At 35.4% G+C, this 15,912-nt stretch overlaps 1 protein-coding gene across 1 annotated transcript; it reads left to right on the plus strand.

Annotated features, from left to right (window-relative positions):
* The first annotated feature begins 559 nt into the window (after positions 1-559).
* Positions 560-15,417, plus strand: LOC111052121 (adhesive plaque matrix protein). The gene is made up of 3 exons (XM_022338750.2): positions 560-656; positions 10,470-10,542; positions 12,512-15,417. The coding sequence occupies exons 1-3, from the start codon at positions 636-638 to the stop codon at positions 15,178-15,180; spliced, it is 2,763 nt and encodes a 920-aa protein (XP_022194442.2). The 5' UTR covers positions 560-635; the 3' UTR covers positions 15,181-15,417.
* Positions 15,418-15,912: the final 495 nt, after the last annotated feature.

Genomic DNA, 15,912 nt, shown 5'->3' on the forward strand with positions numbered 1-15,912 from the left:
TTCCACTAAAACTTGGCTCATCTTCACACCAATTTCTAGTTAACAGATTACTTCCACTAGCCATCATCCTGATGAACTGGTCCGCCATTTTTCTCTCTTCCTTCCATTTTTCCTCTCTTTTTTACAGGTTTCCACCTGCAACAATAAGACAAAGACAACAAATGATGGCGACCTAGGACGACAATATATTATTCCACAACTGTCTGGTGATGAATTTCAGCCAATCAGCGAGCGGAATTTTTATTGTCCAACAATATATATCTCTCTCAATGATGTACATAAATATATCAATCTCCACCAGGATTCACTTCATTCCTGTCAGCATTAGTTAAATGGAAAGTATAGATTGTATCTATACAAGGAATACTGACAAATGGATCTCATCAACTGGACATAAAATCCAGACTACAATATTGAACATGTGTGAGTGTGCTTTTTTACACTTGTGTGAGTGTTTCAGCCTGTATTTTAGTGTGATTGTGTGTGTGTATTGGTGAAAAATATGCAAAATATTAGCCTCCAACCCAGGGCAGACGATAAAGTTGGTGAATCTCTGACTAGGCTATATATATCATTGCTGTCACTTGGATAAGGCAGGCCAGTCCCACATAGGATCACACATTGGAAGCTGCATCATGGCCTTCTTCAAATTAATGGTAAGTCTTCACAAAATGCATTATTTTGGAACATTTTTGAGATTCCGTTTCTGAAAAATAGAGTTCGATTAATGTATAATAATATATTCTCATAATGTAGGTGTTCAAATTAATGATGTGTTTCGAGAAGATTGATTATTTGTAACATTTTTGAGATTCTGTTTCTGAAAAATAGAGTTCGATTAATGTATAATAATATATTCTCATAATGTAGGTGTTCAAATTAATGATGTGTTTCGAGAAGATTGATTATTTGTAACATTTTTGAGATTCTGTTTCTGAAAAATAGAGTTCGATTAATAAATGATATTATCAAATGTAGTATAGGTGATTAGAGAATTCGTTCCTGAAAAAATAGAGATCGATTTATATTTATAATATTATCACATGTAGGTGTTCAAATTAATGATGTTTTTCGAGAGCATTCATTATTTTAAAACATTTTTGAGATTCTGTTTCTGAAAAATAGAGTTCGATTGATAAATGATATTATCAAATGTAGTATAGGTGTTTTGAGAATTCGTTCCTAAAAAATAGAGATCGATTTATATATAATATTATTACATGTAGGTGTTCAAATTAATGGCGTGCTTCGAGAAAATTCATTATTTTAAGACATCTTTGAGATTTCGTTTCTGAAAAATAGAGCTCGATAAATAATTTTCACACATTTGGGTATTTTAAATGAGAGGCGATTTGTTATATTCGCATTTAGTATGGTACAAATGAAAATATACATGAGGCTCGTTTTATTTGATAAATAATGAGGTTTTATAATGGACCACTCAACATACTCTCCCTAACATTTCGATGATATACTTACTTTATGAATGAATAATGAATAAAAAAATATTTTGGATGCTACAAATTGGGAATTCAAATCAGACTCAATTTGTTATATTCGTATTTTGTACGGTAAAACTAGAAATATACATGAGGTTAGTTTTGTTTGATGAATTATAGAAGAATTAGTGTTTATGATACGCTATTCATTTCTTGGATGTTACAAATATAATTTGTTTGATAAAAAACTAGTTTCCTTCCACCGCATTTAGTCTATTTTGGCATTTTTTTAAATAACGAACCTTAGTTCAGTTTACAATGGGATCGATTATAATATTGGCATCTTCAAAGCTATAAATTGGCATGGTTTGTTCCATAAAATATAAGCTATGAACTTCATTCAACCGAGTTGAAATAGTGCCTTAATAATTCTATGAACTCTTGCAAATTCTGTTATAATTTATTTATATTCACATCGACTGGGTTGGAAATTTATACATAATATTGTTTAATAAACTATTCTGAGAATATACTTGTTGTCAAGTCTAGTTAAATCTCATTTATTTCATTGAATGTTCCAAACTCAGTATTGAAACAAATCGAATCAATTCTATGACTTATATAAAATTTTATCTCTAGAAATGAAAGTGAGTTTCATCAGCAATCAAGTTTATAGAGTTGAACTGGCAAATTGTTTGGGATTAACCAATTTTCACCGATTTGGGACAATATCCATTAAATTCCAACATGATTTTCTTCGGAAGAATTGGAATTCATTCCATTACACTGTAGGCTATTCACACCGTGTCTTGTGGGAAATATTCAGATTGATGAAATAACCTGAGTTTCAAATAAGATTTTAATTGATAATTCGCACATCATGAAGGCTTCGTCTGAAGACTAAAATAGACATATTCAGTGCCCGTGGCAGAAAAGACGTTTGAATTTTAATCGAGAATAATTTCACGAGAACCAATCAGAGAAGCCTTTTTTCGAAGAAACCTCTCTGACTGCTGTTCGTGAAAGTAATCACAATTAACATTTAACCGGCTTTTGTGCAACCGGGTCCCAGTGTCATATATTGTTCTAAAGGTCAACAGTCACAAGTTTAGATAAAATTCATTTTTCAGTGATACTTCCAAACCCTGTTTCAAACAATAAGAGTCTACAGTATTTGAAATAAAATCGAAATAAGCTGTAATGTGGGGCCTACTACGGATTATTGTAATATATTTTCCATTTTGAATGCTAGGAAAAAACGCTCCAGCAAATGAAGTCTCCTCAACTAAACTTGAAACTTCATCACAGGAACCTAATTGTGATAATCGAATACAATTAATCTATTTTATCTGAATAATTTCCTATCGGTTCCCAAAATACGGTGCTGAAGTTATCAAGTGCTCATTGTCAGCATTCATCTCCCAATCAAATCATCATCTTGAAGCAAAACTGGAAGCTGCGTTTACACCAAAGTTATCAACAAATTGTTAATTTTTCCGTCCTTAAAGATTCTATTTGATTGAACGGAACTTGACAAACACATATGTTCATCATGTTTATGATAAGCTATGTTCAATTTAATAGAATCTATAAGGACGGAGAAATAAACATTCTGTTCATAACTTTGGTGTAAACGCAGCTGAACAATTCTACTTCAAGAAGATAATTCACAGATTATAAAAGTTCATCTTGTCAAGACATCACATCAAAGTCAAGTTTCCAAGTTGTGAAGGTCTGGATGAACTTTGCATTAACACACAAGAGAAACAAAAGAGAGAACATATCTAAATCAGTAACTTGAGATAAATACTAGAATCTAGTTTTGAAATTGTAGAATTATCACATCTCTGTTTGATTAACCCACGACCTTTAGTTTCTGACCTTTGGGTTCTCAATCTCCATATAATTTCCAGCAATAGACTAATATTTTCCACCTCCATATTTAGATAGGTCACGCACTACACTCTCTTCAATCTCCTTAGATATTTAAATAAGTCTCAAGAACCGTTTTAGAATAGAAACGTTCTATTCTTAACCAACAGGAAGTGCAATAGTAAATTAGGTGTTGGAACTGTGATTATTTCTTTTCTGTTAGTCACTTTTCCATGTCAAGGTTACTATTACTATCACTTAGTATAGGTACCTGTATATTTTTAACCGCTTTTGAATAGGTGCGTGTCTACAATCTCGGTATACCTATACATTTTTATTCGCCATTATTTCTCGTATGAAATGTACAGCTATCTCGTTATATTATTTCAGAACAATTCAAGTGATTCATCTGAGCTTGTTATACCGTAGTATCTGATGAAAATAGCTCTATTACTTTTGATTGACTTTTCAATGGCAAACTCTCCCCATTCATAGAGAGTAGAGAATGGGAGCTTGTTGAAGATATTCTAGTCTCCTGCTATGTAGATATACTCAATATTATCATAGAGAAACAATAGCATAAGTAGATATCACATGGTATAGGGAGTTAATGTCGTAACTTTTATACTGTTATCTCAAGCCGATAGTCCACGTAGTTCTTTCCCTTGAAGCTGTGTGACACTGGTAGTTTCTCATACTGTGCCGTTCATACACTCTCACCCGGCCAAAACAGTAAAAATCGACAGTAATCGGCTTGAATTAACAGTAAAAGTTGCGACATAGACTCATTATACCATGGGATATCTACTTACGCTATTGTTTCTCTATGATATTATTGTGTACTGGCAGGTAACCCGTGCCCCGCAAGGGTCGAATTAAAAACTCTACAAACTAAGAACTTGACTTACTGTAATCTTCAATAATTTAAAACAGGCCTATAACCATCCTCCGTAAATTAAGAATCTAAATGCAAGATTTCAAGTTGATCAGTCCAGTAGTTCAGACGATGATGTATAAGCCAATTCTTGCCTTTATTTTATACATGTACCACTACTCAGCACAAATTAATGTCTCTTATAAATTGTACTATAATTCGATTAAAATTATGCAATGCCAGAAGAATCAGAGGACGAAAAGAATTTGATGACGATGCTATGACGTCATTCTACGGTGGTTTAATTCAATTGGATTCTTTAACCATTAAATCTGACCTTTTTAACTGAGAGGTTACTACTTTACAATAATAATCTTTGAAAAATACACAGATTTAGAGCTGTCCGTCTCTGAATATGGAAGACATGTCAGTCCCATGTAGCATATCTTTATAATATGAAGAATAATTGACCGAACGTAGTGAGGTCTATGTTTCAACTCGATTTGCTTTTGACTGTTTGTATGTAACGCGATTATGGTCAAACGCGTTGATAGAATTCTATTAGATTTGGCAGGAATATTCCTTTATTAACTGCGCGTCGTTGAAATTCTGAATTCTAAGGATAATATGAAAGGATAATATGTATGGATTTCCTCCATACTCTGATATCACTATATCATTTACTCTGAAGACAGGATTAGTCAGACTATAGAATTATTCATAATCAATCAGCTGACAAGTGGATTATTCATTGCATGTATTACACAGATGTCTGGCCGTGTAATGTTTAAGGTGGGGTTTCAATATTTTTTATAATGCGTGCCCATCAGTATTAATATTCTCACATTTGTAAAACAAATTCAATAGGTGATTGAAAATAGAATAAAAAATGATTAAATGAACTGAATAATGCTGAAGAAATTATAATATCCTTGATTGAAAAAAATTAATTTCAAAATAGTTGAGGAATATTTTCATCAGAAGAAAAGATTATCACGAAACTGGATAAATCATCATATTATGGGATACAAATTCAAACGTGAACTGAGTTTAGTGGATTATGATTCAACTGTGAATTTGTGATTCAACTAAATCAACTAGAAAATATGACATCAGATACTTGTGGATGAGAAAACTACGTGAGGTCTACTGGTCACAGAATTACTAGTACTAATATATTGAATGTAGATCCAATTTTAAAAGAGTATAAAAATATAAGAAGTAATATCATAGCACTTTAATCTTCAAAAGCACTAAAGTTCATAGTTGGGACCTTGAAGGTTCTAAGCAAAATATATTATTCAGATATATTATAAGATAAATTTATTGTAACACTGGAACCCTTTTATGGTTACAAACTTGAAAGCAGGTGACTTCAGAGCTTCAAATTTAAGTGCCCGAATCCTCACATTCCAGTGTCTTTACGATCCCACTTTCATAACAAAAGCAAGTTTTTTGCAGTTCCGAAGTTAGGCAATAGACTTATTTATTGTTCACATAATATTCTTTGTTTCACTTTCAAACAGAATAAGTTATACCTTATCAATAGCCTATTGTTTTCTGACCGACGAAAATAAATATTTCCTTGAAAAAGAAGATAATTATGTTAATATTATTCAAGAAAGTTTTGTTGGATCCGCTACCGAACTATAGCTTTTCTGGAGAACAGTGGTATTCTTTTTGTGGTTATCCAAGGTTGAGTTTTAACACATATTTTAAGAAATCGGTGATCCTTGGTGGATCTTCATTCCTGGTATATCTTCTATGTTTTCTTATCTCAGTACTGATCCTTCAAATATTTCCTCATCTGCTCAACGTCTTTCAAATTTGTTTGAAATGTCAAGAAAATGTTTCCAGATTTCGAATTATCAACAGAGAAATAAAAGATTGCCTGAATCCTTATGTGGATGGATATTGTTAGGCTAGCTTCACACGCTTTCGGTTTCATTCGATTCGGTTCGTTTTCGGTTCGGTTCGGTTCGTTACCGAAAACGAATGAGGCTTTCATACATGTCAGGTTTTAATTCGTACGGTTCTAATTAGGTATTTTCTTCTCAAACACAGCTGTGTTTGGATTTTCACAGTTCATGCAGGTATATTTAAATATAAAAGCTGGTGTTAAATTGTTAGATGTTATCTCTTGAACAACAAAATTTTAAAGTTAATTAAAAATTGTGAATTATTTATGTTAATTTTGGATGTTCAGAGAAATTATCTTTTTAAATTGAAAATTTGTTCCTTGTTTTGACACATGGTATATAAACTTCATCTCTTCTCTCCATTGATGAAATCATGTAATATTCGAGGAAAAATTGAAAAAAAATTCTCCCTAAGTTTTAATTTATATCTTTCATATTTTTTCAGCAAACTATTCATTGAGAAAAAAATGTTTCTGTGAACTAACAGAAATGAATGACCACATGATTTTGACTTGGAAATTTTTGAAACAGATAATCACGATATCAGGTTAAAATAAAAACATAAAAGGCAAGCGTGTGTAAAAGACTTTTGTTTTTTCCTGTTTCCCTAGCAACGCATTCGAATATAGTGAAACCTATTCGTGTCGAGGGGGCGTTCGGTGCTATGCGGTTGCTATTCGGTACCGAATTCAAACCGAATCATCGTTTCACACTTACCAGAATTTGCCGAAAACGAAACAAACCGAACCGAACCGAAAGTGTGTGAAAGTAATCTCTCGCTGGCAACGAATTGAAACCTGATGGAATTTATTAGAGTCAAGTGGGCGTTCGGTTTTATGCGGTTTCTATTCGGTACCGAATTCAAACCGAATTACCGTTTCACACTTATCGGAATTTGCCGAAAACGAATCGAAAACGAAACGAACCGAATGAATGTAAAACTAGCCTTATTGTGGAAGCAAACTAGTTTTGTTATCTATAATAATAAAGGAAAGAATCGGCTTATATACGTGCGGGGTAAGAAATCCACGAATGACGCATCATCACGTCTCAACTACTCAACTGATTAACTTGAAATTTTGCATATTGATTCTTAATTTACCGATGATGGTGGATCTTCATTCCTGGTACATCTTCTATGTTTTCTTTTTCTACTGTCATTATAACGTGGACCTTACTAGAGCGTTTGGAAATCAAAAGATGAAAACTAGACTATACTATTGACTTCTGAGATTGCCACATTGCGAAGAGTTCATGGGAAAATCTGGTACACAAAAGCCAATAATCATCATGGAGAACTGAAGAGATAATTTTCCACTTGACGTCTTAATCTCTGACTAGTTTACACCCACTATCACTGATTCAAGACTAGTTCATTTAGTCGTCTATGCCACTTTACTTGCTTAACCTACGAGTTGCATGCAACTTTGGATCAACTCCTCCACTTGCTCCATGTTGCTGAAGATGAGACAGGAATACGGCATGCATCAAGCATGCCCCAATCCCAATCACAATTCGTATATAAAATATTTGAACGCTTGTAGAAAATACTTGAAGCTATCATTCACCGGCAACCTTCTCCTTTCTCTTCTTCTTCTTCTTCTTATTCTTTTTTTTCTTCTCTTTCTTCTCCATCTTATTTCTAATCAGCTGAACTTCTCCAATTTGAGGAAATGAAATATATTTATATTTTGAAGAAGCACACATCTACAAGCGTCTTCCTACTCTCTACCTGAATTATCAGAATTGGAGAATTGTTTTTCAACAATTCAACAAGAGTATGACTCTAGCCAGCAGCTGCTGCTATCTAGCGACTGAATCCGGAATCAGTCACTTTGAACTGTCGACCAATCAGGAGAGAGAAAGACAGTATGAGAAAGTAGGCGGAGCTTCTTCTCTTTCTCCTTCTGCAACGTTGCTCTCTTCCTTTCTTCTTAGAGAATGTTTAAGTGTAAGAGAGGGCCGGTTGACCCCTAACTTCGGCCTCCTAGAATTTCAAAAGGCCGCAATTCAATTTAATTCCTTCAGTAGTTAGAGAATATCACAAGGATGTTGGTGTTATCTTCCATGATCAATCTAGAATTGTTTTAAAAAGTATTTTCGATGAATTGCCGACTGCTATCGCATAGTTGACCGAGTGAAGTGAGGTCTAAGATTCAAATCGACGGTTTGGCATTTCTCTTAATGTTTAAATGTTTATATGTTTATAATTATGTTGCGCATTTACGGCGAAACGCGGTAATAGATTTTCATGAAATTTGACAGGTATGTTCCTTTTTTAATTGCGCGTCGACGTATATACAAGGTTTTTGGAAATTTTGCATTTCAAGAATAATATAAAACGAAAAAGGAGCCTCCTTCATACGCCAATATTAGAGTAAAAATCAGACTATAGAATAATTATTCATCATAAATCAGCTGACAAGTGATTACACAGATGTGTGGAGAAGCCAGTCTATTGCTGTATTTCCATAAGTTCTATAGTTTCAATCAGGTACTTGTGGATGAGAATACTGCGTGAGGTCTACTGTTCATAGAACTACTAGTATGGTCAAATGGAAAAAAAAATTCTCAGAAGTTGTACACTTTTCGTAAACTCATCTGATTCACAGCTCAACTCCAATGAAATTGGGTGATAATTCACTTACAACAAGTTGCACAAAAGTTGCATACCACTCGCAAACTCTATAAAACACTCAAGACCATCGTTCACTTGCAAGAAGTTGCACAGAAGCTGCATTCCACTCGCAAACTCTGTTCTGATTTACGTCTCAATTCCAATAATTTGCTGTTGTTTCACTTGCAACAAGTTGCAAGCAAGCTGCACTCCACTTACACATTTTATTGATTCACTTCTCAACTTAATAATTGGATGAGAATTCTCTTGCAACAAGTTGAACGAAAGTTGCCAACCACTCGCAAACTCTGTTGATTTACGGCCCAACTCGATAATTGCGGGTGAGTTGCTGCTTTCAAAAGATCAGACTTGAAAAAATCGACTTCTTTATGCTGGGAACTCATGAATGGTTTCGCCGAAAACCCTATTTCAAAACAAGAATAATGAAGAATGATGTTTGGACCGGAGACTGCATTGTAGTAGAGTATTGCAACAAGTTGCGTAACATGTTTGGATGAATAATGCGCTTGTTGACTTGCTGTATTCAGGGTGAATGCCGAAATTGTCGATCATGATTCATCAAATTCATCAGACTCAATCGATCGTTGGTCAATGTAACGTGATAAATGTAATAATAATCGAGAATGTAATGGATCAAGGTTTTTCATGTGCTTACAATTTTTACAGTGAGATTCACTCCAAACTGCTCGCATTGGATGAAAGGGAAGCATTGATTTGATAAGAGTTAAGATAATAATGATTCAAAGTTCTTACTGTTAAAATCAGTATTCTTATATTCATTAATTCTACTTGTGTTAGAGAAAACTATACTCCAAAGAAAAATGTGCTCATCTTTTTGTGTAATAGAAATGCTGTGAATCCTTGAGAACTATCATAGCCACCTCTAATGTGTTAGAGATGGCCATGGAACTGTAGACCTCACTAACTTTAGTAACCTCAAGTAGATTTAATATAAATTTAATTTATAATTTATAATTTATAATTTATAATTTATAATTTATAATTTATAATTTATAATTATAATTTATAATTTATAATTTATAATTTATAATTTATAATTTATAATTTATAATTTATATTTATAATTTATAATTTATAATTTAATTTATAATTTATAATTTATAATTTATAATTTATAATTTATAATTTATAATTTATAATTTATAATTTATAATTTATAATTTATAATTTATAATTGATGCTGAAGAGAATAGGACAGGACAGAGAGGAATAGAGAAGGAGGACCTGCTCTAAATAAAATGAACCTGCTCTATAGTGAGGTTCACGTTATCATTGCTATCCTTGTCTATCATTCAAAAAAGCAGACAGCGCTATCTCTCTCCCGCTTTGCTCTGTTACCAGATAGTCTTTTAACAATGTAGGATTAACATTTAATCAACAAAATATTTTATCTTAATCTTGAAAATTCATTATGAAGTCATTGAAAAATATAATTTCTAGCTTAATAAAATGTAATTGATTATTTTAAACGAGAATGAACAGTTGATATTACATCAATAAACCTGTATCAGCTAGCATCTATAGAAGACATTGAAAAGACAGAGGATCGGCAACGTTGTTCTGTTATCTTTCTCCACTACCATTGTAACGTGGACCTCACTATAGTCGAATTCAATCTTTTCCATGACCCCAGTGACTCATTCAACAAGTTTTTGTCTGAAAATTCATTTTCCAAATCTCATTTAAATTTTCTTTCAAATTTTCAGGTGCTGCTGTCACTAGCCGCAGTTGGAGTACTTGGAAAAGCCGTGGAAACCCCAGCAAAGAGGAGTGCTGAAGGTGAGATGACTATTCCGAAAAATAATACAATTTTCCAAAACAATATATATTTTATTTTGTGAAACAGATAATCTGGTAAAATACTCACTCCATGAATATGTGTGTATCATGTCATTCAACCTCCATAGTGTGTCACGTTAGCAAGAGAAAACTTACAAGCTAAATAATAAAATATTTTTAATACTCGGTTCAATAGTCACACAGCCTTCCATCAATTAAATAGTTATCCTTTGATATAAGAATATTTCCTATTCTAGTGATAATAATGTGAAATATTTCTTCTATGTTTGGTTTTGGAGGATCTAAATTTAAAAATCTACTTTGTGAAAATAATTAGAGAGATCAGCAATCCAATGATCATCAAATGAAGCTCAAGATACATGGAATTGAAAAAGATTTCTTGGAGATACACAATAGTATGTTATCAGATAGACTACTTCTTGAAATATCCTTGTAATTTGCAGTAAATCCTAGCATTTTAGTGAACAATTCCAATGACATAATAGTGAACAAAAACTGAATTTATTTTGTTAACGGATTATTTCAATTATGTTGATCTACTGTGTGAAAATAATCAAGAACTGAAAAAAGTGAACAACTACAAGACTTAACCTACTTTGGACTATGTGTAACCTTATCTAAATTTGGGAAAGGAATAGAACGATGTTACCTTGTGCTATTTTTCTCTCCCTATTTTTTGATGATGTACTTATTGTATGAATCAATAAAGAATCAATCAATAAAGAGCTTGAAAATATGCATAAAATATTATGATAAGCCATGAAGCTATCATTATTTCGTTATTTCGAATCACGTTGAGAAATTTTGAATACAAATCAATAAACATACGTTACTGAAAGAGTTTGGTGATAATAAATTTAATATCAAAAAAGTCAAGATCAATATTGTGAATCCAAATATAGTATCAAGTACTTCACTTGAATACAGTAGCTGCGTAGCCTTGTGATTCATCATTCCATTGATTGATATTGAAATGGATGATACTGCTTGATATCATACAACTGATTTTATATTGATCCTTGATTATTGATTGATTAATTTGATACTGTTGTATTGAAAATGGATTGATATGGTGAAGAAACTCCTGTCATTGAATTGAATATTAATTAATTCAGCAGCCTAAGAGAATAAAATCAAGTTTATAAAGTTTGATTCTCCATCTATCAATCTCAAATTATTTATTCTCTATTTCAGCTCTAAATGTGAACAGAACGGAAGTAAAGAGACTAGAATAGAATAGAATAGAATCTTATTTTTGCCCTTTTAAAATATAACACCAGAAAATGAAAATGACACAACTCAAATAATTTAAATGATACAAACGAAGAAAATAATATCCACAGTATTTTCTCTCTGCACACAAAGTAAAAAAAACGTTCTTTAGGCTCAGCCGAATCCGCCAGCCGGTACTTCAAGTGAGAGACTGAATATTTATCAAATGAGCTTACAATCAAGTATTCCAATTTTTGAAATTTACAATTATTTCTATTAATGAGAATATATTTGATTTTCTTTTTTTTCAACCATTCAAGTTTTCTGGCCTAATTAATGCATCTATCAATAGAAATATAAGTAAATCGGATTCACCCCTCAAGTACAGTACTTACAGAGCATACAATCAAGCCCTTTTCAAATTTTTCCAGAAAAAAATTGTGAATATTTTAATCTTCTCCTTCTTCAAAGATTTAAGCAGGCCAATTTGATTCTTCTGACTTACAAATGATATTTATATAAATTGTTAATTGTTATGAGAAGGTGATTTTTGCCATCTCTTCAATATTCTCCTGACATCAATCTGAGAATAATGATGTACAAAATTGGTCCCACAGTCAGAATAGAGGCTTTTACAGAGGCCATGCTGAGAAATAAATCTCTTTAAAAAAGATATGATAATTTGACAAATTTCCTAGTCTTTCTATTTAATAATATTATATATTCCCTCTTACAGCTCCCGCCGAGAGCAAAATCAAAGAGAGAGCAGTCTTCTACGATGCTGAGGACCAACACGTCTCAGCCTCCCCAGCTGTGATCCAAGATAGCGGTTACTACTCCTACAGCGCTCCCTCCAGCTACTTTGGAGGAGTCAAATCGGCTGCTGTCGCTCCAGCCTTTGCCTCCTACAAATCAGCAGGAGAAGAAGATGATGGCTCCTACAAACCTGAGAGGTACTCTGGTGGAGCCTACACTTCCTACTCCTCAGGATCCAAGGCCTCAGTTTACCCCAAGAGCTACTACGGTTCATATTCCCAGGGAGGATACTCCTACGCTCCTTCCTACTATGGAGGATCATCCTATGGATCGTATCCTGGATCTTCATACCAGTACGGATCCTCATATCCCTATGGAGGATCTTATGGATCAAGCGGATACTATGGTTCAGGCGCTTCATCCTACTATGGATCATACCCCTACTATGGATACAACTCTGGTTCATCCTACTATGGAGCAGGCAGTTATCCCTATGGAGGCAGCTACTCCTACCCCAGCGCTTACAACTATGGAGGAGCTTACAGCTATGGTGCTCCCAGTGGAACTTACTATGGTGACGCTTACAAATCCTACAACACCAACCCGTTTGGATACTACAAGTACAATGCCCAAACCGCTGGTCAAATCTACTCCAAACCTACCAAATACGAATCGATCACCCCTGTTGCTAGCCCTGCCCCAGTGGTGGTGTCAACCCCTAAACCAGTTGTGGTCGAGGCTGTGAAACCATCCGGATTTGAAAGCTACAAGTATGCCCATGCCCCAGTGTACTCTTCCTACTCACCTTCTTATGGATCTAACTATGCAGGTTACTACGGTTACAAGGGTTACCAGAATGCCTACACCCCCAACTACCTTCACAATGCTTACAACCCTGGATACTACCAGACCCAAACCTCTGGTTACATCCCTTACAAGAGTGTAGCTGCCCCTGCATACTACCAAGCCCCCAAGGTTTACCATGACTCGGTGTCATCAATCCTGTCATCCACCCCAGCACCAATTGTTCAGAAGCCTATTGTGGCTGCACCCATTGTGAAGGCCCCAGCAGTAATCCCCGCCAAGACCTACTCATCAGGGTACTATAACTCTGCCTACAACTACCCAGGATACTCCCAGTACCCAGCCTACAATCAAGGCTACTACGGTTATGGAAAGAACTACGCTGACTACTACAAAGGTTCCTACACCCCTAACTACATCCACAACGCCTACAGCCCAAGCTACTACCAGTCTGGATCCTATGCCTACACTCCAGCAGTTCCCGCTAAGGTCCACCATGACTCAGTATCATCAATCATTGCAGCCACTCCAGCGCCAGTCATTCACAAGCCCATTGTTGCCGCACCAGTTGTGAAGGCTCCAGTCTACCCTGCTTTCCAGAGCCAGTACACTCCAGCAGTCTACCATCAGCCAGCTGTGTACCCCAAGGTGACTGTTTCTTCTACTCCAGCTCCAGTTGTTCATGCCGCTCATGTACACTCTGCGCCAGTGGTACACTCTGCCCCAGTTGTACACTCTGCTCCAGTGGTACACTCTGCCCCAGTTGTACACTCTGCTCCAGTGGTACACTCAGCTCCAGTTGTACACTCCGCTCCCGTGGTCCATGCCGCTCCAGTTGTACACTCTGCTCCAGTGGTCCATTCTGCACCAGTAGTACACTCTGCCCCAGTGGTCCATGCAGCTCCTGTAGTCCATGCCGCACCAGTAGTCAAACCCGCCCCAGTCATTCCCACCAAAACCTACTCCTCAGGAGCCTTCTACCAGGGCGCTTACACACCCTCCCACTACCAGGGTTCATACTACCAGGCTCCAGCAGCTTACTCCAGCGTGTTCCCCATTCCAGCCAAACAGACTCCAGTGAAGGCCGCTGTCGCTCCAGCCTACCAATCTTACAGCTACCCTGGATACTCATCCTATGCTGCTGGGTATGGAAGCTATGCTCCAGGATCAAGCCTGTACAAGGGTTACTCTTCCAGTGCCTATGTGTCACCATCTCACTACTCAAGCGGAAGCTATACTCCTTCATACTACTCCAGTGGCAGCTATACTCCATCGTACTACTCCAGTGGCAGCTATACTCCATCGTACTACTCCAGTGGCAGCTATACTCCTTCATACTACTCCAGTGGCAGCTATACTCCATCGTACTACTCCAGTGGAAGCTATACTCCATCATACTACTCCAGTGGAAGCTATGCTCCTGCTGCGGCGTATGGAAAATACTACAGCGGCTACTCCACACCATCCGCCTATGATTATTCCTCGGCATACAACTCAGGCAAATACTATGGTGGATACAACGGTGCAGCAAATGGTATCTATGGCGCTTCCTACAATGGTGCCTATGGTAGCTACTACCCAGGATACTCAGGTAGCTACAATGCGTACTCTTCCTACCAACCATACGCCAAATCCGCATACGCTTACCCTTCAGCATATGTGTCATCCTCCTACCCAGGCTACCAGTACACATCGGGAGTGGCCGCCTACCCAGCAATCCAGGCTGAAATCAAGACCGGCTCAGACACAATTGTTGAGTCAGCATCTTTGAGCGACGCCGGCGATTTGGTGAAGATTGGAACCAGCAATGTCCAATCAACCACTGCTGCACCTGAATCCAAATGAATTTCTTGAAATGAGGACCTAGAATTCGAGGATCAATGACTACGAATTCTACGATCAAGAATACCTGAAGTTCAAGAATTGAAGACCTGAAACTTGAGGATCAAGAATTGAAGGATTACATACCAGACTGACCTGATTCTAGAACTGACAAAATTTAACTATTGTTGTAAGAACCAATCTGTGTTCTTCAACACTCAATTTTTCTTGTATATAAAATAAATAATGCTCTTGAGGTAATTTGTGTAGAGATTTATTCCCGTGAACCATAGTAGTTTAAAAGTTTAGTTGGTTGAGAATGACTGGAAAATTTGAATTGCTGAGTTGATTATGTGTATCAATTATCAAATGAAAAAGACTAAGAAATTGTCAAAAACCACAGATTTATTGATACTTAGAAGGACCGGTTCCGGTTATTACACCATTGTCAATCTCTGATAAACTGAAAACAGTTTCAGTGTATGGTGTAATAACTGAAACCGGTCCTTCTAAGTATCAATAAATCTGTGGTTTTTTGAAAATTTCTTAGTCTTTTTCATTAAATATGAATAATCACCACAATATTAACTTCTCATCTACAAAAAAAATGTATCAATTATCTTGAAGTCCAGGCTAATGAATTCAAACATTAGACGATATAAATTATATTTTCATCGTTTATTTAATATTATTGAAAGCTTGTTAAATATTAATCATGATTAAACGTCACTACAACGAATCAGAGAAGGCTTTTTT

Source organism: Nilaparvata lugens, chromosome 11 (genome assembly GCF_014356525.2).
Source record: "Nilaparvata lugens isolate BPH chromosome 11, ASM1435652v1, whole genome shotgun sequence".
Lineage (NCBI taxonomy): Eukaryota > Metazoa > Arthropoda > Insecta > Hemiptera > Delphacidae > Nilaparvata > Nilaparvata lugens.

Excerpts from the sequence above, each read along its gene's own strand:
- LOC111052121 (XM_022338750.2), top strand. The coding sequence starts at position 636 with ATGGCCTTCTTCAAATTAATG. Across the intron at positions 657-10,469 it reads TGGCCTTCTTCAAATTAATG|GTGCTGCTGTCACTAGCCGC; the intron begins GTAAGTCTTCAC and ends TCAAATTTTCAG. Across the intron at positions 10,543-12,511 it reads AGCAAAGAGGAGTGCTGAAG|CTCCCGCCGAGAGCAAAATC; the intron begins GTGAGATGACTA and ends TCCCTCTTACAG.